Genomic DNA, 27,203 nt, shown 5'->3' with positions numbered 1-27,203 from the left:
ACTGACTTTTTTCACATATTCTTTCCTTTGTCTTGTAAAGAGATAACTCACAGGATGCGGGGTTGGTGAGCCGAGGAGTCAAAAGAAAGATTTCTTGGACCCTCAAGATCTGGCAGTAGTGCTCTTTTATTTAGAGAATAGTACACAATAGCATGGGGACAGGACGCATGGGCAGTCAGAGCTTCTGCTGCTGGCATGGGGACAGTGTCCATGGGCAGGCAGAGCTGCTGCTGCTGCTGCATGGGGACCAGACCCATGGGCAGTCAGAGCTCCTGCTGCTGCCCTGAGTTGAGGGTTAGCACTAATTTTATAAGGCATGGGTACATGACTTATTTTTACTGGAAAAAGAAAAGATGATGTAAAAAGTCATTAAATGATTTCAGTGCAGATGGGGTCTGGTTATTGTGCGGTCATATAACTTTTAGATACGAATCTGGCCATATAGATCGGCATGTAGGTGAGGATGCCCTGGGCTTCTCTCCCTGGGGCAGCCCTAATTCATACCATAAAAAAATCCACTGGGTCATATAGTAGGCCAGGTCACCTTGGGCTTGTGGGGACCTGGAAATGGCCACCCCAAGATATGTCTCTTTGGCATCAGGATTATTTGAGGCTGATTGCTTTTGATAAACTGGGACAGGGAAGAAGGCTCTGAGGAATGCAACTTACCCTTTGTTAGGACACGTTTACATTTGTAAGGTAAATCTCTATCTGTAAAGGTGCCTCCCTCTCTGTACCAGGAAGAAGAAAGGAGATGACCTTCTCTCTAAAAACTCTTAATCAATACCAAAGGCAAGGACTTAAAATCTGCATTTTATTGTGCTAGTCTGGTAACCTCCTGTAACTGACTTCCCTCCCCCTCCCAATTTTGGCATTTCTTTAAGGATTAAGCATCTTTCCTTAGGCTAGGAACTGATTGCTGCGCTCACCTGTGACCGCCCAGCTCCAGACAATCGACTTGCCTCCGGCTACGCCCTCCGAGACAGCAGACCACTACCTGCTGTGTCCATCAAACGCTGTGCTGACAGGGCAATCTTGTGACTATTGTGGGAGGGACATTTCAATCACATGTGAAACACCCTGTTTGGGGGTATATAACCACTATGTGCACCCCACTTCTTCAGTGCCCTTTCTTCCTTCGGGAAGAAAGGCCCCGGGCCATGGTTCCTCAAAAAGCTTTGTTTAATTTTCTCTTGCTATTCTGTCTCATGTGAATTTAATTCGTTCTCCAGCCAGACGAACCCCCATTTGCGAAGAGGAAATGTCTTCCTCCCCTACAGGCTTCTCTAGCTGGGGCAGCCTTAATCCACATCATCACATACCTATGCCTTAAGTTTAGCTCTAACCCTCAACACACTGCAGCAGCTCTTTGCTGCCCATGGGTCCTGTCCCCATGCTATTCCATACTATTCTCTGAATAAAAGAGCACTACTGCCAGACCTTGAGAGTCCAAGAAATCTTTCTTTGGACTCCTCTGCTCACTGAGCCCGCATCAGTCTGTACTTGCACCATTTGAAACTCAGTACTTCCCCGTGCTCACCAGCGCCCAAGACTTCACAAAGAGCTGGGTGGAAACAATAGAGGCAGCCCCAGGCCAGGAAAAAGTTCTGTTTAAATGCAAACGTGCCAGGCGAGTCTGGTTCCATCCCACAGCCTAGGCGGGTTTGGCTGAGCCCTGCAGCCTCCCACCTGCTGTCACTCTGGCATGAGGGGGCGGGGCGTTTGGGATCGTCCACTCAGGGGAGGCTCTGGCGCAGGTGGGTGGGGCCATGCACTGGACTTCCTGTGAAGGCGGCTTCTGGCTGCTGTCGTGCTGCACTTGAGGTGTTGTCTGCCTTAAGGGTCCTGGTGGCTCTGCTGCAGCCTCTGTCGCGCTGTGACCTGCACTGGCCGTGGGGGACGTAGGAAGGACTCAGGGGACCCAGGAGCACTAGAAATGGTGAGGGTGCGGCCCTGGGGTGAGGACACGGGAGGAGAGGCTTGTGGGAAGCGGCGGGGCGGGCCGGCCTCCCGCGGTCCCCTTCGGGCTTGGCGGCTCCGAGTCTGCGGTGGCGCCGCTCGGCCCTCAGGCCTCTCCGGCCGCAGCGTGGGGGCGGGGCGGGCAGCCGGGCCCGGGCTTCCTGTGGTCCCTGCGCGCGGCGATCTGGGCCGGAGCGTCTCTGGGCCGCTGTGCGCCCGCAGACCCGCGTGTCCCAGACCGTGGGGGGACCGCGGGAGGGTCCGCAGGACAGTCGGGTCTCGGTCTCCGGGGTCCCTGTGCGAAGGGGCTGCGGTCTGTGGGGTCCCCAGGGCCTCCTTTCTCCTCGGAGGGGACCCGTTTTCTCCATAGTTTTCCAAATGTTTGGGCAGCAGCGTCTCAAATCCACAGTCCTTTCCCCACAGGCTGGCACTTCTTGGGACTGACAGTAAATCCGTAAATTTTCAGATGCCTCCCCGCACTCCCAAAGCCACTTCCCCTCTTTCATTCACAGGATCCTCATCAACACTCCGTCCTCCATGGCACGTTTCAACCAGACCCGATATTTTAACCGTTTATCATGATCCCCCAGAGCCACGGATGGCTCTATTTTTTTTTTTGTATGATTTTATTTTTCCTTTTTCTCCCCACAGGGCCCACCCCCCACCCCAATAGTTGTATATTTTAGTTGTGGGTCCTTCTAGTTGTGGCATGTGGGATGCTGCCTCAGCATGGCCTGATGGCTGGTGCCATGGCCGCGCCCAGGATTGGAACCCACGAAACCCTGGGCCACCGAAGCAGAGCCTGTGAACTTAACCACTGACCACAGGCAGGCCCAGGATGGCTCTATTTTAAACATTATATTTGTGTGTGTGATGAGGACTCCGGGAGCAGAGAAGTCGAAAGAAAGATTTCTTGGACTCTCAAGGTCTGGCAGTAGTGCTCCTTCATTCAGAGAACGGTGTGGGGACAGGACCGTTTGGCAGGAAGAGTTGCAGTGGATTGAGGGCAGGGCTAAACTTATAAGGCATAGGTATGTGAGTTATTTGTCTACAAGACAAAGGAAAGATTGTGTAAAAAAGTTGTGGGGCCGCCCGGTGGCGCAGCGGTTGAGTTTGAACGTTCTGCTTTGGCGGCCCAGGGTTCCCCAACTGGGATCCGGTGCGGACATGGCACTGCTTGGCAAGCCATGCTGTGGCAGGCGTCCCACGTATAAAGTGGCGGAAGATGGGCACAGATGTTAGCCCAGGGCCAGTCTTCCTCAGCAAAAAGAGGAGGATTGGCAGCAGATGTTAGCTCAGGACTAATCTTCCAAAAAAAAAAAAGTCATTAAAATGGCGGGTGCAGTTGGGGTCTGGTTATTGGGTGGTCCTGTAACTTTAGAAAGAATCAGATCGGATCAGGTCAGGATGTCCTGTGCTTCCCGGAGGATGATGTAGATTGGTATGCAGGGCAGGATGCCTTGGGCTTCTTCCCCTGGGGCAGCCTCGATCCTCATCATGTGGATATTTTACATGAGAGGAAAGCAGAAAATAACCACCTGGAACCTCATTGCAGGAAATGCTTGTGTCTCTCCCCCAGGATCTTTCTGGGCTGAGACATCCTATGGGAAGTGCTGTGGGTGGAGGTTCCTGTTGAAAAAATGTCCTGGGTGATCTGTCCCATGGGCATACCCCCACCCCCCCGTTTGTGAATGAGAAAAAATTATTCACTTATTTAAGTCTTGGTTTTTCAATAAGGATAAATATATTTACTGAATAGACCTTGGAAGACACTATAAAATAGTTCCAAACAGGCAAGAAAGAGGTGAATTTCAGGAAAAATATAATATTCGTTTGTTACGTTCCATTTGTTAAGAATACTTGTTTCACTCTGTCTTCACCTGAGCATGTGTAGTAAGTTTCTGACGTCTGTTCCTACTTTTGAATGTTTTCAAATGAAATTCTAGGGCTTAAAAATGCTGACCACAAGCGTTGAAGTGTGCTGTCTTGTCACGGAAATAATGTCACCACAGGTCCTGGAACAGAGTTGTCATCCCAAAGCGTGCATCTTTGGCATAAGGGCTATTTTGAGCTGATGATTATTAAAAAATAGCAGACAGAGGCAAAGCTCTGAAAAGCTGGAAGTTACCCTTTTGTAAGGGAAATTTACACTTAAGAGAAACGTCCCTTTGTAAGGGTGCCTCCCTCTCTGTGCCAGGAAGGGCAGGATGACTCTAGATCTCTAGAAACTCTTTATCAGTGGAGAAGGCAAGGAGTTAAATCTGCAGGACAACTTGAACCTTGTTCACTGTGCTTTTCCTGCTGACCTCCCGTCACTAACCCCATCTTAACAGCAAGATGTTAAAGCTCTTTGTCACAGGAGGCGGCCAGCCAGGAGCCTGTGCGGAAGAGAAAGTTTTGATCTGCCAGTCAGACCTCACCCTGCCAGGTCTTTGCATCCCAGCCGGCCCTCCTTGCTCCCTTAAGCTTCAGCCCATGCTCTGGATGAGGGAGACGGAGTTGAGAGCCTGTCCTCCTGTCTCCTTGCCAATCGATGGCACCTTCAACTGTTTCTTCTTTCAAAAACTGGTGTGCTGTGGTCTCAGCTTCTGTGCGCATCAGGTGGTGAGCCCTCGCTGAGTAACAGTAGTAATTTACCTTTTTTCTTAAAGGAATAGACATTTGTGCTTTTCTAGTTGAAGTGGTAGAAATACCTTATACTTTTCTTCCCTACTTTCCATGGAAGGACTGCGTTTAAAAGCTTTAGCTGGATTATTGAAACACTGGATTTGTGTGATTTAAAATAGCAATGATGTTCCAAAGCATCTCCAGTGAGGAGCAGAGGCTCCGGGTCCAAGACCCAAGCTAAGGCCCCCTGGAAACTGCAGAGGGAAGGCCTTGCAGGCCCAGCTGTCCTTCCTGGGGAGTCTGCCCCTGCAGGTGTCCTCCTGCTCACACCCCCATGGAAGGAGCCTTTATCCTGAGAGGAGCTGCAGAGCCCTGGAAAGCTGGGGGTGCATGTGCTCATGGGGTGGGGAGTGATGCCCTTTTTGAGGTTATAACTGTGGTTCCTTGCCTGGACATTTTTAGATGTTACATTTGAGTTTTGCACCCACACTGTAGGTGCACTGAGAGTGTAATCTGTGCACAGTGAGGAAGTCTGTGAAGATCAGGTGTTGTGTCCTGTGGACAAAGGGTTCATGAATTTGGAGTTCATGTGGGTCAGAACCTTAGACTGAATCCTGCTGAGAGTTTCCTCACATGTGAGAGTGGGAACCTGGGGGAGGCAGTGCTTCCATGCTCACAGGAGAGGGAGGGTGTGTGGGGCTCCCAGAGTGCATTCCTGTGACTGCTCAGGGCTTCCCACCCTCTTTCACCAGGGACTCGCCCTCTCCCGGGGATCTGTCTCAACTGGGAGAGTCTATACCTCAAGTCTGGGAATATGGTCCCTTTCTGAGAGTGGGTTTTCCTTGTGAACTGCAGGCCAGCAGGCTGCTTCTGTGAGCTGATTGGAATATTCCTGTTTCTGTCCTCGGATTCCTTGATCAGTTGAAGGTTACAATCCTCTGATTCTAGTTTCCATTTGCACTTCGCATTTGGAAATGTAATGTCAGAGATATGATGTGAGCAAGGCAAGAAAATTGTGGAAACAAACAATTTTTTTCCATTTAGACAGGAGAACCTCAAGATGTGAGATGGGTGTATTTCAGTTCTCAGGTGCATTTTCCATGTTTAGGTCAGTTTTGTGTGTCCATGTCCCTAGAGAACTTTGACATTTAAAAGGCTATACTATTCCTAAGGCAAATGAATTTCATTTATTTTCTTATTGTTTGTGTGTGTGTGTGAGTGTGAGGAAGATTGTCGCTGAGGTAACATCTGTGCCCATCTTCCTCCATTTTATGTGGGATGCTGCCACAGCCTGGCTTGATGAGGGGTGCTGGGTCCACACCTGAGATCCAAACATGCGAACCCCAGGCCACTGAAGCAGAGCAAAGTGAACTTAACCACTATGCCACCGGGCCAGCCCTGAATTTTATTTTAATGGATGTGGGGAAAAGGCACTTGAATTTCTATTTTCACTGAGATGAGGAATCAGGTCAGAGCTTGTGTAAATCTTTGGAATTCCTAGTTTATTTCAGGGCTTAATTGCAAACCCATAAGATATTATAATATGGTACTCCTTCCTAAAAATATTCCCAGGGTAAATATAGTGGAGGGACAAACCAAAATGCCCCTTGTGTTTTTTGTTACAAAGAGATTGGTAAATTTTTATGGTTTATAGTTTTATATCCATTAGTGTTTAAAGGATTAAATCTTGGAATGGTTTCCTATGTAGAAATGTTAAAACTAAAAGTTATTTAAAAGTAATGATCAAACATAGGAAAATATGGCATATATAAATGTCTCTCCTTATTTTATTTTATTTTGTGTTTGAAGAAGATTGGCCCTGAGCTAACATCTGTGCCCATCTTCCTCTATTTTATATGTGGGACGCCTGCCACAGCATGGCTTGACAAGCGGTGCATAGGTCCATGACCAGGATCCAAATTGGTGAACCCCAGGCCGCCAAAGTGGAGCACGTGGACTCAACTGCTGTGCCACTGGTCCAGCCCCTGTCTCCCCTTATTTCAAGTGAATAATACATGGGAATGTTTTTTCTTTCTTTTGAGGAAGATTAGCCCTGAGGTAACTGCTGCCACTCCTCCTCTTTTTGCTGAGGAAGGCTGGCCCTGAACTAACATCCGTGCCCATCTACCTCCACTTTATATGTGGGACGCCTACCACAGCATGGCGTGCCAAGCGGTGCCATGTCTGCACCTGGGACCCGAAGTGGCGAACCCCGGGCCGCTGAGAAGTGGAACGTGAGCACTTAAGCGCTGGGCCACTGGGCTGGCTCCTGCATGGGAATGTTTAAAAAGTTTGTAAGAGAGGATAGTAACTTAAGACAAGTTCCTGCCCACGTACCCTGCCCCACTCCTGCTCTCCCTCCAGCTACTCTCGAATGACCAGTTTTGCTCACTGCTTCATCATCCTGTTAGTGTTTCTTTATATAAAAACAAGCTAGTGCGAATGCCTATTTTTGTCCTTCAAGTTTGTTCTTGTAATGAGTGGCCAGGGTTTGATGCTGATGCTGTTTCATGACTGAACACTTAAGCCTCGCCCTCCCTTTTCCCCTGAGCCTTTTTACCTGACAGGCTGATGAGAAAGCCTGGAGGCTCCTGCACTGTGCACTGCTGAATGCTGGGCAGCTCCTCCTGGGCGCTGTGCTGCCCTGTGTTGCCCTGTTGACCCCACCAAGCCCAGGTTCTAACTGCAGAGGACACTGAGTTGGCAGTTTTGGGAATTCCTGTGCTCTGAGAGCAGGAGTCTGGGAATCAGGCCCTCCTTAATGAGATCTTCTGTCAGTGTCTTGGGTGGCATCTGTCTGTGTGTTGAGAGTGAAGGAGAGAGTGAGGCTGGAGTCGCCTTGACACTAGGGGGAGTCTGCGGTTATGAGGATGATTATACCCTGTCACTGAGCTGAGCCCCTCCGATGGTCACTCCTTCAAGAGCAATTATTTCAGAGAGAAAGAAGAGACAGGAAAGTGCAGCCAGTAGGAAGCAAGATTCTAGAGGGCTCCCCAGGGCCCCTAAGTCACTCTGCTGCTGCTCCCAGCCCTGTACCTGTTGCCGCAAAGATCCCGACCCTCTTGGTTATAGTGGACCAACCACAGTCTGAGTTTGGCCCAGTGAAGAGATTAATTCAACCCAACTTAAGCCCAGGCACCTGAAACTCTATAAAGCAAGCAGTTGTCTTGCCCCTTTGTGGTAAAAGAATTCTGGCAATCTCTTGACTCAGAGATCCCCAAAATAGAAGTCAGAGTCACACTTGTATGTACACTAATAGGTCTACAATAGCAGGACACTTGTCATCTACCCTGGGGTTCTGACACTACTGATAGTGACCATGGCACTTCTCAGAGAAAACAGTGCTGTGTTCTCCAACAAGGCATTCGATGGAAGTTTCCCCTCCCCTGTGGGTCTCAGGCTCCTAGAGCACAGACTGGCTTATTGAAATATGTTGAAGTCGTAGCACAACTAGAAGGACCTACAACTACAATACACAACCATGTATTGGGGGCTTTGGGGAGAAGAAGAAGAGGAAGAAGAACAGATTGGCAACAGATGTTAGCTCAGGGCCAGCCTTGAAAAAAAATATAACTTGAAGTCAGTTGAATGAGAGATGTCCTGTTTCAGTAAAAAAGGGATGAATTGGATGGATTACAGTGCACGGCGCACATTAGCGTTGACTCTATGTGTTAAACACTGTGTCCGTTCTGGCAAATGTGTAATGACGTGGACCCATCATTTCTGTATCATGGAGTGTAGTTTCGCTTCCCTAAAACTCCTCTGTTCTCCACCTATTGACTCATCCCTCCCTCCAACCCCCAAATCCTTCACAAGTAAAGATTTTTCTAGTGCCTCATACTTTTGTCTTTTCCAGAGTGTGATACAATTGGAATCATACACTACATAGCCTTGTCACATTGGCTTCTTTACTTAATAATAGACTTTTAAAGTTTCTCCATGTATTTTCATGGCTTGATACCTCATTTCTTTTTATCATTGGATGATGTTTCATTGTTTGGATGCACCACTGATTGACTGTTTAATACTTGAAGGACATCTTGTTGAAAATCCTAACTCTTGCCAATTATGAATAAAGTGCTTCTAAACATTCTTATGTAGGTTTTGTGCGAACATAACGTTTCAGCTCATTTGGGAAAATACCACGGAGCATGATTGCTGGCGCTTACTCTATGTAGTGACAGTGTATCTCATTTTGAAAGGAGGTTCCTGTCTTCCAGTGTGGGTGTTCCAAATCCCATTTCCACCCGTGATGAACTAGGATTCCCTATGGCTTTGCATCTTCACTGATATTTGCTGTTCTGAATATTTTGACTTTTACCCATTTAATAAGTGTTTCGTGATCCCCGTTGTTGTTTTCTTTGCAATTTCCTAATGACATTTGATGTGGAGCATGTTTCATATTGCTTATTTCGCATCTAGATCTCTCCTTCAGTGAGCTGTCTGCAGATCTTTTGCCCATTTTTACTTCCATATTTTTCCTCTGACTATTATGGTTTAAGAATTCTTTGCATATTTCAGATACCAATCATTTATCCAATAAATGTTTTACAGAGATTTTCTCTTACTCTGAATTGGTGTTGATCTTCTCTTTACACCATCTTTTTCAGAGGAGGAGTTTTTCGTTTTACTTAAAACTAAAATTTTTGTTTTTTTCTCTTGTGGACCTTGCTTTTGGTTTTCTATGTGAAAATTCATCCACAAACACAGGGTCATCCAGCTTTTCTTCTGTGTTGTCTTGTAGGCATTTATTTTGGCAATTTACATTTAGGTCTGTGATGTGTTTTGACTTAATTTTCATGAAAACTGTAAGGCCTGTGACTACATTTGTTTTGTGAGTGTGTATTTGCATGTGGATATCCATTATTTCTCCCACTGTTGGTTTAAAACACTTGCTTTTTCATTTGAATCTCCTTTCCTTCTTTGTCAAAGCTCAGTTGACTCTGTTCATGTGGATCTAGAAGGAAAGCAAACTTGCTGTACTCTCTTATTAATCCCAGGAGTCGTTTCTGTCATTGTGAGTTCTTCCAGTTGTTGCATAGAGACAGTCATATCATATGGAACAAGCACCATGAATTCAGCTACAGGATTTGTGAAGATGTTCTTTCTCAAGAAGTGGAAGTTCCCCTCTATTTCTAGTTTATCATAAATGGATGTTGCATTTTCTCAAATCTTATTTTATATTCGTTTCTCCTTTCCTTTCTGATATTAGTATTTTCTGTCTTCCCTCAATCTCTTTGTTATCTTGACTAGATATTTATCGATTTTATTGATCTTGTGAAACAAGCAGCTTTTTTATTTTCATTTTCTCTATTGTTTTCCCACATTGATATTCATGTCCTTTCTTATTTTATTATTTGTTTTATTGTGCTTGCTTTGGGTTTAACTTGCTCTTCTTTTTATTCTTTGCTAAGGTACATGCTTGTGTTAGTGATCAGAGATCTTTGATTTTTCCAGTGTATTTGTTTGATGGCATAAATTTCCCCCTGGATACTGCTTTCACTACATCCAAGAACCTTTGCTATGCTGTGTATTCATGTTTTTAATTCAAAATGATGTTTCATTTTTCTTGAGACTTCCAGTTTGATACTATGTGTTATTTAGAACTGTATTTTTGAATCACCACACATTAGGGGGTTTTCAACTTTTGCTGGTATTGCCTTCTAGAGGAATGCCTACGTGATGTGAGAGCCTATTTTGTATGATTTCTGTTCTTTCAAATTTGTTAAGGTGTGCTTTATATCCCAGAATGTGGTTTGTTTTGGTGAATGTTCCATGTGAACCTGAGAAGAATGTATGTTCTGCTGTTCTGTGAAGTATTCCACAGATTACAATGAAACCCAGCAGTTTCACAGTGCTGTTCATTGCACATCTGTCCTTCCTCACTTCCTGCCTACTGAAATGTCTAATTCCGGATGAGGGGGTGTTGACTTCTACAGCTATGGTACTGGATCTGTCTCTTTCTCCTGCATTCCGTCAGTTCCTCCCTGAGGTGTGTTGCCCCTCTGTTGTTAGGCAGCTGCACATGCAGCGTTGCTGTGCCTTCTCAGAGAATAGGCCCCTTCATCCGTACATACTGCCCCTCTATCTCTGCATCTTCCTCAGTTTGAAATCTGCATTATCTATGATGTCTATTCCTCTGGCAGATTCCTTTGGATTCGTGCTGGCATGGTCTGTTTTTCTCCATCCCTTTACCCTTCATTTGTCTCTGACTTTATGCTTAGAGTGGGTTTCTTGTAGACAGCATACAGTGGTATTTTTTGAACTCTATTACTGTGTCTTTCAGTCGTAATGAGACCATTGATGATTAAAGTGGTTGTTGATTCAGTTGGATTCTTATTTAGCAAAACTTCTAGTTTTTCCATTTTTCTCCTTGTTTGTTTTTGTCTTCTACCTTTTTGCCACCTTCTCTGGCTAAAATTGAGCATTTACTGTAATTCTTTTTCTTCTCCTCTCTTAGCATATCAGTTACACATTTTTAAAAACACAGATTTTAGTGGTTGCCCTTGAATTTTCAGCATACACTTACAACTAACCCACCCCTCTGCCAAGTAACACTATGCCACTTCACTGTGTCCAAGTACCTCTTAACACACTGTCTCCATTTTTCCTATCTCTATGCCTTGTCACATTGCTGTCATTTATTTCACTTGTCCATAAGCTGCTCCTTACCAAATACATTCTTCCTGATACTGGTTTAAACAAAGTCTCATCTGTTGCGCTAATTATAAGAAACATGAAAGATATGTCCCCTCATTTTTTCTTTTTCTAATCCTCCACCTTTGTCATTTACATTGTTTCTGATAAACTTTCAAACAATTTCATTCAAAGTATGTGTACTTGGGACAAATTTCCTCAAATTTCGTCTCAGAAAGTCCTTATTTCTTCTTTGTGCTGAAGGATAATTTTGCTTGACCGAATTCTGGGAAAGTGGGTTTTATTTTCAACACTTTAAATCTTTCAGTCTCCTCTGCTCTTGTTGCATGGTTTTTGAGAAGTAGTCCAATTTAATTCAAATCTTTGTTTCTTTCTCTCAAAGGTGTGTTTCTTCTCTGGCATTTTTCAGTACATTCTCTGTCTGTGATGTTTCTCTCATTTCAGCGTGAGACCCTTGGTTGTGCACTATTGTCCTTTTCGTGTTTAGTGTTCTGTGAGCTTCCTGGATGGACAGTGTGCTGGCTGTCGTTAATTTTAGGGTATTTTGGTGATTATTACTTCGTTTTCTTCTGTGTCTCTTTTCCTTCAGGTAGTCCCGTTATCTGCATCTTAAGCCTTCATTTAAAGAGGCTTTCCTAGGCTTTGTGGAAATTGTGTTCTGTCTTTTTTGTTATTTTTGCCCTTGCATTAGACTCCAGTGAATTAGATTTTTTTTTTCCTTAGTACACGCCTTATTAAGAACAGAATATGTGGGGCATATTTCAAAATGCCATCTTTTTTTTTTTTGTCTTTCCCAAGTTTGGGGACACTGGTTTGTCCAATGACCTCAAGGCTCTCCTGCATCTAAGAAGGGTTGTTCATGTCAAGTTTGTTCATTTTCTTCTTGCGAGATCAAGAATGACAGCTTCTAAGCTACTTAGGTGCAGGATCAAAGTCTGGCAGGGCATCATCCAGAGTGGCTGGTCAGGAAACACTTCCTCTTGAAGCTGGAGAAAGGAAATTTTATGTTCTTTTGGAGGAAAGCACTTTTAAATCCTTCATGTATTTTATAGTCATGGGCAAATTTAACATCAAGCCATTGTGGTCTTCGAGGAGCTCCCTTGTAATATGCAGCGCTTCTTTCCTTTTTTTTTAAAGATTGGCACCTGAGCTAACAACTGTTGCCAATCTACTTGTGGGTTTTTTTCCTGCTTTTTCTCCCCCAATTCCCCTAGTACAGAGTTGTATATTGTAGTGATGAGTGCCTCTGGTTGTGCTATGTGGGACACCACCTCAGCATGGCCTAATGAGCATTGCCATGTCCGCACCTAGGATCCGAACCAGTGAAACCATGGGGCACCAAAGTGGAATCCACGAACTTAACTCAGCCACGGGGCTGTCCCCAATCTTCAGCTCTTAACCAACCCCTCAAGGGGAGCAAAGCTCAGGGTACACTGTTAGCATTTGACCAGAAAGAGCTCTTGTGGCACATTATTATCTCACAATGTGTGCTAAAATTGGTGAGAAGTAGCTTTGAGACCCATAATTATAGTGATCTTATGGTCTAAGTTTTCATGGCTTCTTCCTTGTGCCTGAGCTCTCAGTTCATAGTAATTCCAGCCCCATCAAATCTTCCAGAGTGAGAAAGGTAGAACTGAGTCTATGACAGATACTACACAAGTTAAAAGCACTGTTTCACCACAACAACATTTACATTCAGCCAGCTGCATCTGCTTGCGTGTAATGGCCTGGAGTAGTTTAGGACAATGTGGGCAGCTGGGCTTGGTCAAAGTGTGATTTCACAGGCCTCCTGGACTCTCAGTTTAGTGATGGGACCAGAACAAAAAGCTTCCTGTTGTTCACTATGTTTTTATTCACTGAAACATCCCATAGATTTCATCCTCTGCCTCATGGAGTGCTGTAACCAGTGGGTAATGTGGAAGAAGATGAAAGAACTTTTCTTACAAAGAATCGTTGGTCCACAAATGATATTTGTTTCATTTGTATAGCATTTCTGTCATTTCCCAACATATTCTGGAACTTGTTCTTAGAGAGATATAGGATGTAATGTGATCACAGTAAAAATGTGTAAATATTTCCATGTGTGCATAACATTGTTGCATTGATGAGCAACTGTGTACAGAAAAAAGGGAGTTTGTGATGATCACAACATAGAATAAATGTTTGGAGATAATAGAATCCCATGTGACCTTCCTAGAATTGGAGTCTCAATCCCCAGTGCTGTCAGGCTCATGTACACACATTTGTGGTGTTTCAGGACTCAGTGGCCATTGAGGACGTGACTGTGAACTTCACCCCAGAGGAGTGGGCTTTACTGGATCCTTCACAAAAGAAAGTCTACAGAGATGTGATGTGGGAAACCTTCAGGCACCTGGCCTCAGTAGGTAAGAACGAGGACATTCCTCACGTCATCAATGAAAGAACAAGTGGTTCTTGCCCATCATCAGTGTTCTAAGATGTGGAATGTGGAAAGGGGAGGTTGTTAGTAAATAAAGTAGAAATGGCCATATATTATCATATACTTTGAATCTAGAAATTTTTGTCTAATTTCTAATATTTGGAATAAACTTTGTGGGTCTGCATTTCAGGAATAACGTGGGAAGATTTTGATATTGAAGATCAGTACAAAGACCAGGGGAGAAAAGTAAGGTGAGTCACACAATAGAAAGCTGTCTCTCATGTGAGAATCCTTGTATGCTAAGAAATTGTTTAAAAAAAAAAACAAAACAAATAAGCCTTGCTTCAAATTTAGCTATTCTTAGAAAATCTTCACCAAATATACTTTCTGAAATGTGATGTAGAGGTTCACTTTTTGCAGAATATTTGACTTAGAAATAGTATTAGTGAACCTTATCTATGAATATCACTGTTTGGATAATAAGAAGGGTGAACTCCTCTTTCAGAAAATTCAATATATTTAATTTCAGAGAATTCACAGAAGGGAGAAAACATAAACATTTCCTATAGATCATAATAAACATAAGAAATATAAAATCATTAATAGAGAAATCATTAACAATATGCTTCTCATTTCTACAGAAAGCATATGGTAGGGAGACTCTGTGAAAGTGAAGACGGTAGTCAGTGTGGAGAAAACTTCAGCCTTCTTCCAAACCTCAGTCTGAACAAGAAAACTACAGTAGGAGCTAAACCGTGGGGATGCAGTGCATGTGGAAGAGTCTTCACGCATCATTCATCCCTTAAAACGCACATTAGGTGTCACAGTGAACGTAAAACATATGATTATCAAAAATATGGAGAGAACCCATATAAATGTAAGGAATGTGGGAAAGCCTTCACTTATCTCACTTTACTTCGAGTTCATGAAAGAACTCATACTGGAGAGAAACCCTATGAATGTAAAAAATGCAGTAAAGCATTCAGACGTTCCAGTCATCTTCGACTTCATGAAAGAACTCATACTGGAGAGAAACCCTATGAATGTAAAAAATGCAATAAAGCATTCACACGTTCCTGTTCTCTTCAAAGACATGAAAGACTTCATACTGGAGAGAAACCGTATGAATGTAAAAAATGCAGTAAAGCTTTCGCACGTTCCTGTCATCTTCGACTTCATGAAAGAACTCATACTGGAGAGAAACCCTATGAATGTAAAAAATGTAGTAAAGCGTTTACTACTTCCAGGTATCTTGGACTCCATGAAAAAACTCACACTGGAGAGAAACCCTATGAATGTAAGAAATGCAGTACAGCATTCACTTGTTCCAGTAATCTTCAAAATCATGAAAGAATTCATACTGGAGAGAAACCCTATGAATGTAAGAAATGCAGTAAAGCATTCACTTGTTCCAGTTCTCTTCAAGTTCATGAAAGAACTCATACTGGAGAGAAACCCTATGAATGTAAAAAATGCAGTAAAGCATTCGCTTCTTCCAGTTCTCTTCGACTTCATGAAACAACTCATACTGGAGAGAAACCCTATGAATGTAAAAAATGCAGTAAAGCATTCACACATTCCTGTTCTCTTCAAAGACATGAAAGACTTCATACTGGAGAGAAACCCTATGAATGTAAAAAATGCAGTAAAGCATTCGCTTCTTCCAGTTCTCTTCGACTTCATGAAAGAGCTCATACTGGAGAGAAACCCTATGAATGTAAAAAATGCAGTAAAGCATTCACTTGTTCCAGTTATCTTCGACTTCATGAAAGAATTCATACTGGAGAGAAACCCTATGAATGTAAAAAATGCAGTAAAGCATTCAAATATTCCAGTTCTCTTCGAGTCCATGCAAGAATTCACACTGGAGAAAAACCCTTTGAATGTAAAATATGTGGTAAAGCCTTCATTTCTACCAGTTCTCTTTCAAAACATGAAACAACGCACACAGGAGTGAAACCTTACAAATGTAAAAAATGCAGTAAAGCATTCGCTTCTTCCAGTTATCTTCAACTTCATGAAAGAGCTCATACTGGAGAGAAACCCTATGAATGTAAAAAATGCAGTAAAGCATTCACTTGTTCCAGTTATCTTCGACTTCATGAAAGAATTCATACTGGAGAGAAACCCTATGAATGTAAAAAATGCAGTAAAGCATTCAAATATTCCAGTTCTCTTCGAGTCCATGCAAGAATTCACACTGGAGAAAAACCCTTTGAATGTAAAATATGTGGTAAAGCCTTCATTTCTACCAGTTCTCTTTCAAAACATAAAACAACGCACACAGGAGTGAAACCTTACAAATGTAAAAAATGCAGTAAAGCATTCGCTTCTTCCAGTTATCTTCAACTTCATGAAAGAGCTCATACTGGAGAGAAACCCTATGAATGTGAAAAATGCAGTAAAGCATTCATTTGTTTCAGTTATCTTCAAAAACATGAAAGAAGTCACACTTGAGAGAAGCCCTATGAATGTAAAGAATGCAATAAAGCCTTCACTGCTTCCAAATATCTTCTAGTCAATTTAAGAAGTCACACTGGAGAGAAAGCCTATGAATGTCAGGAATGTGAGAAAGGCTTTAGTTCCAATGCAAACTTTTGAGTATATGCACAAATGCACACTAGAGGTAAAACCAGATAGATAGATATAAACAATTTGGGACTTTTGTCATCGCAGTTCTTTCTTGAAGGCATGAAAGGACTAACTGGATAAAAACGTCTTGAATGTTCACAGCATGAGAAAGACTTTAGTTGGCCTACACCCTTCTATGTGAAACTCCCACCAAAAAGAACTGTAAACGTAAGTCATATGAGAAAGCTTCATGGAAATTAATTTGTATATGAGGTTCTACAAAACTTTCAACAGGAAAGAGTCATTATCAAAGGGGTAAATATATTATATTTATCAAGCCTTTCTTAAAGTGGAAGATTAGACTGGATTTCTATAAATTACTTCAGAAATGAATATTGAGGTGAGGTCATTCTGCTTGTCATCCTTCATAAATAGTAAATAAGATTCATAGGTAGTGCATTTCCCTTAAGTCAGTTAATTTTTTATCTTTAGTTTTTTTAGTAATGTTTTAATTGTTCTGTGTTAAACGGATATTGAAAAATGACAGTTTGTATTTATTGTGATTTTCTTACTGGCCTTGTATTTATAGTTCCTGCATATGCCTCATCCATTGTACATATTGTACATGTTTCAGAGAAAGCTCCTTTTTGGGTTGGTGGGTGGAGGAGTCTGTTTTTATTTTCTGTACTATTAAACAGTTGGGAAAAAATTTATGTTGGGCAAGTTTATCCCAGAGTGTACTTCCTGTGAATTGTTATTTTCCTATTTGTGCCTTTGCTGTTTGTCCTTCCTTCTGACTGGTATTTGGTGAATAGACTTTGAATTAAGTAGAGGCCTGTGGCAGGGCAACAAAATCTAGAGCTTGACACATCACCCCTGTAGTGCATCATGTCAGTGAGGGTAATCTGAAGAGCTAGATCTTTAAGAATCCATCCCATTGCTGGTTCCTTGTTGGAATTCCCCAATGTCCTCACTTGCATGAAATTTGGAAGGCAGAAGCACACAAGGCCTTAGGCAGATTTTCGAGCCCCCACACAGGGTCGGGAGACAGTTGCATAGGAGCTTCAAGGACACCATCTTCCATCCCTTTTTCTGGATTCTTTGCCCTTCTTGTCAAGAGTATCTTGGAAACCACCAACAATTAGTTGATTTCCATTTTGTTAGAGATTCATTTTCCACCAGTTTCACATCAAAGATCCATTCGAGGGTAGGATCTTTGTGTAAGGCCTCTTGTGTCCACCAGGAAGCCAATTCAGACCTTTGTGGTGAGAGTGTTCTCTGATTCCCCTTTTCTCTAGATGATAATTGAGTAAAGTCTAACATGTATAGGAAAGACCTTTGCTGTTCATAGTGCTAGTGAGCACATTTTCCTGCTTCACCATGGCATCTACAATGGGATGTAAAAAGAAGAACCTGCGAGTTTGTTTCTCTGCTGCCTTGTGCAGCAGCTGCTTGACCCAGTTCTTCCATGTGAGAACAATCAGCTTTCTCTTGTTGGGAAGACAGTGTGTGTTTCTTGTTACTTGTAGATTGAATGTATTCCCCCAATGTGATATCAATGACCTGTGAGTGTATGTCAATAAAAGTATGTCCATCTGTTTGGGAAATGAACACTTCTGTAGTTGTTTCATTGATATAGTTTATAAACTGTTCCAGTGCATCCTATGTTAATATTATTGTGGATTTCATTTTTGCAGGCTATGTTAATATCCATTTTTGATTATGGATTTTCAGATATACTTTGCAAGGTTCTTCATCTAATCATTATACGTTTTGAGTCAGTTTTATCATGTGTGGACCAATTCAGGTGTTTCTTCATCAGGCAAACTGTAGTTCTTATTCTTTTACATTTACAACTTTTGTCATGAAAGTAATTTCTCACTCATTTTTAACCCCAAAATTAAGCACCATGTTTTTCTTCAGTACCCTCTTCCGGTGACCTGCAGGATTGCACCTGCAGTCAGAGAAGGGTGTAAGGAATTCTAGTAAGAGTGACCACAGACCTAAAGGACCTTGAGGTGTAACAGTAATGGTGCTAAAAGGACTTCTTACAAGATTTGGCCTGCATTTGTGGATTTGACTGCTATTCAAGGAGGCAGGTTATTTTCTGTATTCTATGATGTGAGGAGGTGTACTTAATTCTGACTTCCCTAAACTTTTTTTTTGTGAACCGAATCATTGTTTTCTAGAAGGCAAAAACAACGTAGTGAAGGTAGGTTAATTTTTAAGAAGTTCCAGCCAGTCGTTTTGGTAAGAGTGAGGAAAATGGCCATTTTTAGGATCTGGAGTTTTATCCTTTATCATTTTTACCTCTATGGTCACAAAATACTGTTAGTTTGTCGTGGAATCTGTACTTTTAATGAACATGCTGTCGGACCCTTTTCTCTTCAGCAGAGTAAGACTTGGCCTTGCAGTGGATACAGCCAGCTCCTGATCCTCTGGAACAGCTTTGCCTTTCCTACTTACAGTCAAAACACCGATGTATTTCCTATGGTGAATTGGACACTGTTTACTATGAAGTACCTCATTTACAATATCTCCTTTAGACTCAGTTGAGGCCTCTGAATTTAGGTAAATTGTGAGACAGTGAAACCCAGCCAGGGAAATAGGACGACTGTGCCACTCTGAAGCCTTTCCTTTTCCGAGACTGTGCTCTTGCTGGTACCGTGTCAGCGTCCCCCACAAGCCATGCAGTGTGGAGTCAGTGTACACACTGTAGCAGAGCTGTGAGACAGTAGGATCTGGATACAGAGCATCAAACAGACAAGTCTGGCAGTCCTGGTGCCCCCATGTTTGTGGAAAAGCAGAAGTGATGGACACAGTGAAGCTTTGTTTTATAGAATACAAATAAGTCCTTTGAAGAAAAGTAAAAAATGGCATTGAGCTAATAGGCTGAGGTGTTTTTATATCTTTTCTATGAGGGTAGGAGTGAGGAGGATGTCATTATTATTATTATCTGGGACTTGAGACTTCCTATTGACCTAAGCCACTGATATTTGTATTGCCTTTTGTTTTTAAGGTCATTTGAGAGGATTTTTATATTACCATCAAATACTTAAAATGTTAGCATATTTGGCATTTTCGTTTTGCTGCTCTACAGACTGGAGTGTGCAACATACACCCCAGTAAACCATGGAGTTCCCACTTAGAGAGACAGTTGCCTTCACCTGCCCTGTTCTAGCTCATCCTGAGTGAATTCTGAGTAGAGTGACATCTCTGTGAGTCTGCTGTGATCTCCCCGTGGAAACACCACAAAGAGTTCTGGCTGGTTAGAGGCAGCCATCCCAGGAATAATTGAGTGAGCTGGAGAGAGAGGGTATGATTTTTAGTAACATCGTAATTGAGTGTAAGAGGAGAAATGGGAAATTTTCAATATCTTTTCATCACAGGAGTGGCTGGAAGTCTTTAATTTCAATGGTCCAGAAAGCCCTGGTTCTCAGGTAGCTGATCACAGGTTACCTTTCTATATCCTTAGATGTCCAGCACATGGTGTGGAAAATTGGGGAGGAGCAATAACAGCTTCAAGGTTTAAAACAGCAAAGGGAACAGGATGTTTTCCCTTTTTCTTAAAGTGTAAATTATGAATTGGGCTTCATTCAAATGGACACCACAGGATTGTTCTTTTGAGGTGATGGGATTTTTTTCACCTTTTGATGGCAGTATTCCTAACATTTCTGAAAACTTATGAGGGCACTTAAATATTTTATATATGTGTTTTATATATAATTATTAGAAAATGAATAATATAATTGCTTTCATATGCTAGAAGACTGTCAAGGTCTCCTGAACCTGGATTTTTATGTGGTCAAACCTTTGCACCACTGTGGCATCCTTCCTAGGAAGATTGCAGGACTGAGATGAAGGACTCAGTCCTCAACGGGCCTTTCTTGCAACCCCGGCTTATTTGAGAAAACACCCCTTAGGGTTGCACCTGCCCTCAGCTCAGACTCTTAACTAAGAGTGAAGTGAGAGGGCTCCCAGACATTGTCTTTGAGTTTAAATCAGGTTCGTGGACAGATCTTTGGAAATTCTGAGGTCTGAAACATAAAGTATCCCAAGCAGAATCTGCCTGGGGACATCCTCGTCCATGTGCATTAGCATCAGCTGTTTTTGGTGCCATCCATAGACCATCGCCAGCTCTTCATTTCCCAACTCAAGCCTACTCTGTGCCTGCTGACTTGGAAAAATCTTTAGAAATCCACACGTCTCACTGTACATTTTCTCTGAGGCAACAGGAGGGGCCTGAGCTGAGAGGGTGACAGAAGCAGTGGTAGAAACCATGTCATGGGCACATTCTGTTACCCACAGTGACTCAGCCATCTCAAATTTATCAGATCTGCTTGCTGACTTATTCACACGACACTTACAAATTGACGTACGTTGAATTGGGAAACAAAAGGCTGTGGAATCTTTGAAATAACATTCCATTAGTGTCCCCCTCCCCACAGTCCTTCTCAAAGATGCCTTAGCTGCCTCTCATTGAGCATCCAAGCGTCTATAGACGCCCATGGTGGACATAAATTACCCAAGACATTCTTGTACCAGAACTATTCTCTTCACCGGGTGCTGCACACAATTAGAGAGGCTACTGCTGGCAACTGACAGAGTCCCTTCCACGGCCTGAGTGGATGATCCTGCAAGCCAGCTTCCCATTTTGCCTTGTCCTGAATGCAGGAACCTCCAGGCTTTCTAATCAAAAGCCTCCTCATTGAAGAGATGGGTATTTACAGCATGGAGCCAACATTGCTCCTCTGGAGTATCCCATGAACAGTCGGAAGTGCTTCATTCTTCTCTGATGTAATCCATCCTGAGGAGATCATTTCCATTTTAGACAGACTGGCCACTTGGAGAGTCACTTAGGAGCACATGGGTGACCAGGGTGTTCATAAACTTTATGAACAGTGTGCACTGCCACACCTGACAGAGTGCACTGCAGAGATGCTGCCTTCTGTTGCTACATCAGACAGGCGATCCTTGATCAAAGAATGGACTGAAGCATCAGTGTGATCAGTCAAACAACAGTCATGTTAGGAATAGAAACATTTTTAGCCCAGAATCCAACCGATCTGTACATTTTTTACAGATCCTGAGCTGTTACCCATGATCCAGCTGTGTGGTGCCATGAATACCACCAACCCCTTATCCAAGGTTGCCCACTATGTCTTAAAGAATTCTGGGAATATCTTGCCTCTCAAATACCCAACTACAAATCTGGCTGCTCCTTAATCTGCCCATATTAGCCCTCAAACTGCAGAGGGTGATTTGTATTGCTCAGGGTGATAAATTGATGTGAATTTCTGAGACACATATCAACACCTCAGACCTGATGGTATTAACCTTAGCCTTATGGTCACACATAATGTGAAACCACTCACAGACCTCTAACTTAAGAGTCTAGGCAAAATTCAAGTGATTTCCCTCCTCTGCCATGGTTAACCCAGTGATGGACCAGTGAACCTGATGTGAAAAAGCAAGTCACTGGTAATATCATCAATGGACACACCTGGCAGGATGAGGAAGGGATCCCTACAGCTGATGGGAAATAGACTTGGTAGGCCTGTTCCCCGATCCTCTGGGTTCCTTGCTGTGCTCAGACCATGGTAGAACTTGATATGGACAAATTACTCATGCCATCATACATTACCCTGCTGAAGCCAAAATGCAAGAAGCCGTCAAGATGGTCTAAATTTATTGATATTATCAGCTCAATTCTGAAAAGAAGAAATACTGGGCTCTTGAATAAGTTGTTCACTGGACATTTTACCTCTTTTACCACCACAGGCTACCCCCCTCAGATGATAGTCTAATGGCCTCCTCAGGCCAATTTGCTTTCTTCTCAATGGCCCTTCCTGCTGTTGCAGGCATTGATCAGACTCAATCCCAGTCTTTGGGGCTCATTGCTTTGCTCTCATCGTCAGGCTCACTGGCTCCTGATAGATACAGGCCTTTCCCTAGTGGACATTCCTGCCAGAACACTCACTCCTAGAGGTCTCTGGTTTATTGTAACAGTGCACCCTGGCCACCACTGTCGTATCCCACTGCCAAGTCTTCCCCTCACATTGCCTGTGGTCTGTGTGCCCTGCATGTAAATGCTTCATTTGGGGCACCTCCTTCAAAACCCCTGTGGCTCATCACATACAGATGTGCTGTTTTCCTACCATTTGTGCTCACGTGCTCATTGTCATGGGAGTCACTGCTACTGACCTGGGCACACATGAAGTCATTCAACAAACATCTTTCCTGCCAATCAAGAAATGTCCAAAACACTGAAAATTTCTGTGGCAGACAGCTGGTGTTTGTGATGTTTCCCTGAAGGAAAACCCCTTGGCAGCCATGGTAGCTGCTGCCCAGTTTTAAAGTATTTATTATCCATCCAGGGAGAGCTCTCTTCCTCTAACAGGGCTGCCTGTGGTATGTGGGTAGGAAGCTGACACCAATAACACAACAAGTGAGACAACAGATTAAAAGAATAATATCACTTAAATGTTTGAACAGAGTTCTGGAACCATACTTACACGTTTCTGGATCCCTCCACATATTTGGATGACTCGATTCAATAGTTTATTGAGTCTTTGTCATCTTAAATATAATATGTTTGCACTTTTCACATAGGTGTTTAATTACTATTCAAATCAAATTTATCTGAATAGTGGCATCTGTCCCGAAGAGGCTTTTATGTCTCTTTTTTGCAAGCATACATGTTATTATTTCTATACAGAGCCTTCTTTCTTTAGACTCAGTATGGCCCAAAACTTCTCACAAGTTCTTAATATTTCTTACTCTTCCTAACCTTATTTCACTCTCCCTTTCTAGAGAGGGAGAGGGACTAAAACTTCTCAATTTTTTAAGTTCTGACCTACTACCTGTCTGTCCTTTCCTCAGTCTCCCTTTCCAGAGAGGGGCTAAAGGGGGCTCTTCTTTCCAGCCCTAGGTAGGAGCCTATCTGTCCTGAGAAGAGGGGGGAACTTACCCGTCAGGTCCCTGTTCGGGCGCCACTTGCCGGAGTCCAGCCTCGGCAGAGTCCAGGTTCCCGCGGGAGGGACGGCTTCGGTGAAAAACCGAGGGAGGGGAAAATAAAGAGGATGTGAGACTTGGGTTGGTGTTAGCAAGTCCAACTTTACTGTGCACAGGTGTCGTTTATATATTTTTCAGGATTAGTACAGAAATGGTTCTGCAAATATTCTCAGAGAGATGAGGAAGTAAAAAATGAGCAGAAGAATATTTATTAGCATTCTATTCTCTAGAGCATAAGGTTAATGGTAGTCTTCTCTGCAATTAACTAGTGTTTGTTGTCTCTAAGCTAAAGGAGATAGGTACCTAGGCATCTGTTGTAATTCATGGTAAAGTTAAATCAAAGAGAGAAGGTCCAGGCCTCCGGACAGGACAGCAGTCTGTCTGGTTACATCCTGGTGGAGCCATCCCTGCCTCCCTCAATCATTTACGCCATTAGTGTAGATGGCTTTAGCAGTAGAATCAATAAGTGAAAATGGTGTAGTGTCCCAAGGGGAAATACAGAGCAACAGAAGTGAATGGATGATTTGTGTTCTGATATAAAGAGTCAGAGTGATCGTTCTCATCTTCACAAGGAAAAACTGACGAACCTGAAAAGCAGCACCTCTTCCTAGATCCATCAGTGACTTGAGATGACATGGCAACCAATGACCCCAAAATGAGAGACAGGTACAAATAGAGAATTACCACTTACTGGGAGGAGAAGTGACTGGAGCCAGCCACCTCTAGGAACACAGAAACTTTTAGGGATGAATTTGCCAACATGTGGACTAGTCTGAGAGTCAAAAACATTCATGCCTCTAGTCTCAGGAAACTCCCCCAAATTCATTATTTTTTCCTGTGCTATAGGACCCCTTTCCGGAAAACAAAGACAGTCCTCTAAATACCCATCTGTTGAACTGTTAGAATCAAGGTAAACAAAGCTGTCCCTAAATAAGAAAGGTGTTCACTTCAAATGTGCTGGCAGAGGAACAACTCATAAAGAATCATGACAAATCATAACATGGTGTCATGAAAAGAAAATGACAATTCTCCAGACACTAAAGAATTTCTCAGAAGGTTGTGATGTATCTGATAGAGAATTCACAATAGCTGTCATGAGGAAACTCAATGGGCTACAAGAAAACTCAGAGAGACAGTTCAATGAGCTCAGGAACATAATGATGAGGAGTACTTTACCAAAGAGATTGAAACTCTAAAGAAAGAATCAGGGGCCGGCCTGGTGGTGCAGTGGTTGAGTTCGCACGTTCTGCTTCTCAGCGACCCGGGGTTCGCTGGTTTGAATCCTTGGTGCGGACATGGCACGCTTGGCACACTGTGCTGTGGTAGGCGTCCCACATATAAAGTAGAGGCAGATGGGCACAGATTGTAGCTCAGGGCCAGTTTTCCTCAGGAAAAAAGAGGACTGCCAGCAGTTAGCTGAGGGCTAATCTTCCTCAAAAAAAATAAATAACTATTAATAAAAAGAGAATCAAATTCTGGAGCTGAAGAACTCAACAAATGAGATGAAGAATGTAAGAAAAAGCATTAGAAATACAGTAGACCATATGGAAGAGAGAATTCGAAAGCTCAGGGGTGGGCCCAGTGGCACAGTGGTTAAGTTCGCACATTCTGCTTAGGCAGCCCAGGGTTTGGCGGTTTGGCTCCTGGGTGCAGACATGGCAGTACTTGGCAAGCCATGTTGTGGTAGGTATCCCACATATAAAATAGAGGAAGATGGGCATGGATGTTAACTCAGGGCCAGTCTTTCTCAGCAAAAAAGTGGAGGATTGGTGCCAGATGATAGCTCTGGGCTAATCTTCTGAAAAAAACAAAAAGGTAGAAATCTAGAAATGATTCATGTGAAACAGGAGAGAGAACTAAGATTTTTTAAAAATGAAGAAACTCTATGAGAACTGACTCCATTAGAAAAGGCAACATAAGGGTAGTGGGAATCCCAGAAGGAGAAAATGGGGAGAAGCAAGCAGAGAGCTTATTTAAGGAAAGAATAGCCGAGAACTTCCCAAATCTGGGGGATGAAATAGATATACAAGTCCACAAGGCTGAGACTACCTAATTATCTCAATGCAAAAAGAGCTTCTCCAAGACACATTCTATTAAAACTGTCAAAATTCAGTGATAAAGAATTTGAAAGGCAGCCAAGGAAAAAAGCCAGTAACCTACAAAGGTATCCCAATTAGACCATCAGAAGATTTCTCAGCAGAAACTCTGCAGGCCAGGAGAGAGTGCAATGACATATTCAAAATACTGAAAGATAAAAACTGCCAGCCAAGAATACTCTGTCCAGCCAAGTTATCCTTCAGTTATGAGGGAGAAATAAAGGCTTTCCCAGACAGACAAAACCTACGGGAGTCCACCACCTCTAGACCTGCCTTACAAGAAATGTTGAAGGACGCTCTTCTAACTGAAGTGAAAAAGCAAAATCACTCAAGACTTTGAGTAAGGTGATAATAGACAGAACCAGAAAATTGCACGGGTATTTCAGAATAGGGTGTTAAACACTTAATTATGGCAAAAAGGTTAAAAGTTGAAAACTAACTAAAAATCTCCCTAGCTGCTACTTCACTTTGGAAATGAACTCACAACATAAATTGGGATAATTTGTGACAAGAAAACATAAAAGGGAAGGAGGAAAAGCATGGAAGCAGTACAGGCAAATGAAGATAAACTCTCAGCAGGAAAAGGACTATATTATGTCTGATACATTTTATGTAAATCTCATGGTAACCACAAAACAAAAATTTAGAGCAGAGGAACAAAGCATTAAAAAAGAGGAAACTGAGAAAAACATCATTGGAAACCACAAAGTAAAATGGCGGACAGAAACACAAGGGAAAAGAAAAAATGGAGATATAGACCAATTAGAAAACAAAAGGCAGAATGGCACCGGTAAGTCCTCCCAGATCAATAATCAGCCTAAATGTAAATGGATTGACATCACCAGTCAAAAGGCCCAGAGTGGCCACATGGAGTAAAAGACATGACCCAACTCTCCGCTACCTCCAGGACACTCAGCTCAGCTCTAAAAACAAAAACAGGCTCAAAGCGAAGGGGCAGAAGAGGAGCCTCCAGGCAAATGGCAGCCAAAAGAAAGGGGGTGTGGCCATGCTGACATCAGACAAATAGACTCCAACCCAAAACAGTAACAACAGAGATGGACCTTATATACTGATAAAGGGGCTAACCCATCAGGAAGACATAACAGTTAATAATCTATGTGCACCCGACACGGGAACACTCAAATATATACCGCACCCATTAGCAGACCTCAAGGGAGAGATTGACAGCAACATGATAATAGTTGGGGATTTTAACCCCCCCACTTACATCAGTGGGTAGGTCACCCAGGCAGAAAGTCAACAAGCAAACATTGGCCTTAAATGAAACACAGTAACAGACACACTTCCTAGATATATACAGACCGTTCCAACCAAAGGCAGCAGAATACCATCCTCCTCAAGTGCACGCGGAACATTTGTGTTGGGACACAAAGCAAGTCTCAGTAAATTCAAGCAAACTGAAATCAGATCAAAAATCTGTTGTGACCACAATGGTATGAAACCAGAGGTCAACTACAGGAAGAAGACTGAAGAAATCACAAATCTGTGGAGAGAAAACAACAGGCTGCTGAACAACTACTGAGTCAGTGTTGTCACAGATGAAATCTTGCCATTTGTGACACCATGCATGGATCTTGAGGGTGTTATGCTCAGTGAAATAAGTCCGAAGGAGAAAGGAAAATGCCATATGTTTTCCTCATGTGGAGTATAAAACAAAAAAACTCAAGCCCTGTCACCCCAGCTGCCACTCTGAGGGCTTTCCTCCTAGGAAGAAGAGGACTTCAAATTGTCAAAGCCTGCCCCAGCGGCCTGTTGCTAAGGGTGAACAAGTGTGGGGTGAGTTGCCTTGAAAAGTTGGGACACCATTGTTTCAATCCCTCCACATGGAACTCAGGCGACATCTGTGGGGCAGTGAAGTGACACTCCCGGGGCACTGGTCA

The 27,203-nt window shown here is 43.0% G+C and overlaps 1 protein-coding gene across 1 annotated transcript; it reads left to right on the top strand.

The window, feature by feature from the left end:
• Positions 1–1,776: 1,776 nt before the first annotated feature.
• On the top strand, positions 1,777–17,856 carry LOC106846403 (zinc finger protein 709-like). Its single transcript, XM_044753402.2, has 4 exons — positions 1,777–1,939; positions 13,481–13,607; positions 13,812–13,872; positions 14,263–17,856. The coding sequence occupies exons 1-4, from the start codon at positions 1,937–1,939 to the stop codon at positions 16,076–16,078; spliced, it is 2,007 nt and encodes a 668-aa protein (XP_044609337.2). The 5' UTR covers positions 1,777–1,936; the 3' UTR covers positions 16,079–17,856.
• The last annotated feature ends 9,347 nt before the right edge of the window (positions 17,857–27,203 follow it).

The sequence above is a fragment of the Equus asinus genome, chromosome 20 (assembly GCF_041296235.1).
Source record: "Equus asinus isolate D_3611 breed Donkey chromosome 20, EquAss-T2T_v2, whole genome shotgun sequence".
Lineage (NCBI taxonomy): Eukaryota > Metazoa > Chordata > Mammalia > Perissodactyla > Equidae > Equus > Equus asinus.
Note: the sequence above shows the minus strand (reverse complement) of the source record. Positions and strands in the feature narration are given on the sequence as shown.

Coding starts and splice junctions, on each gene's coding strand:
- LOC106846403 (XM_044753402.2), top strand. Junction 13,608..13,811: donor CAGGCACCTGGCCTCAGTAG/GTAAGAACGAGG, acceptor TCTGCATTTCAG/GAATAACGTGGGAAGATTTT. Junction 13,873..14,262: donor GACCAGGGGAGAAAAGTAAG/GTGAGTCACACA, acceptor TCATTTCTACAG/AAAGCATATGGTAGGGAGAC.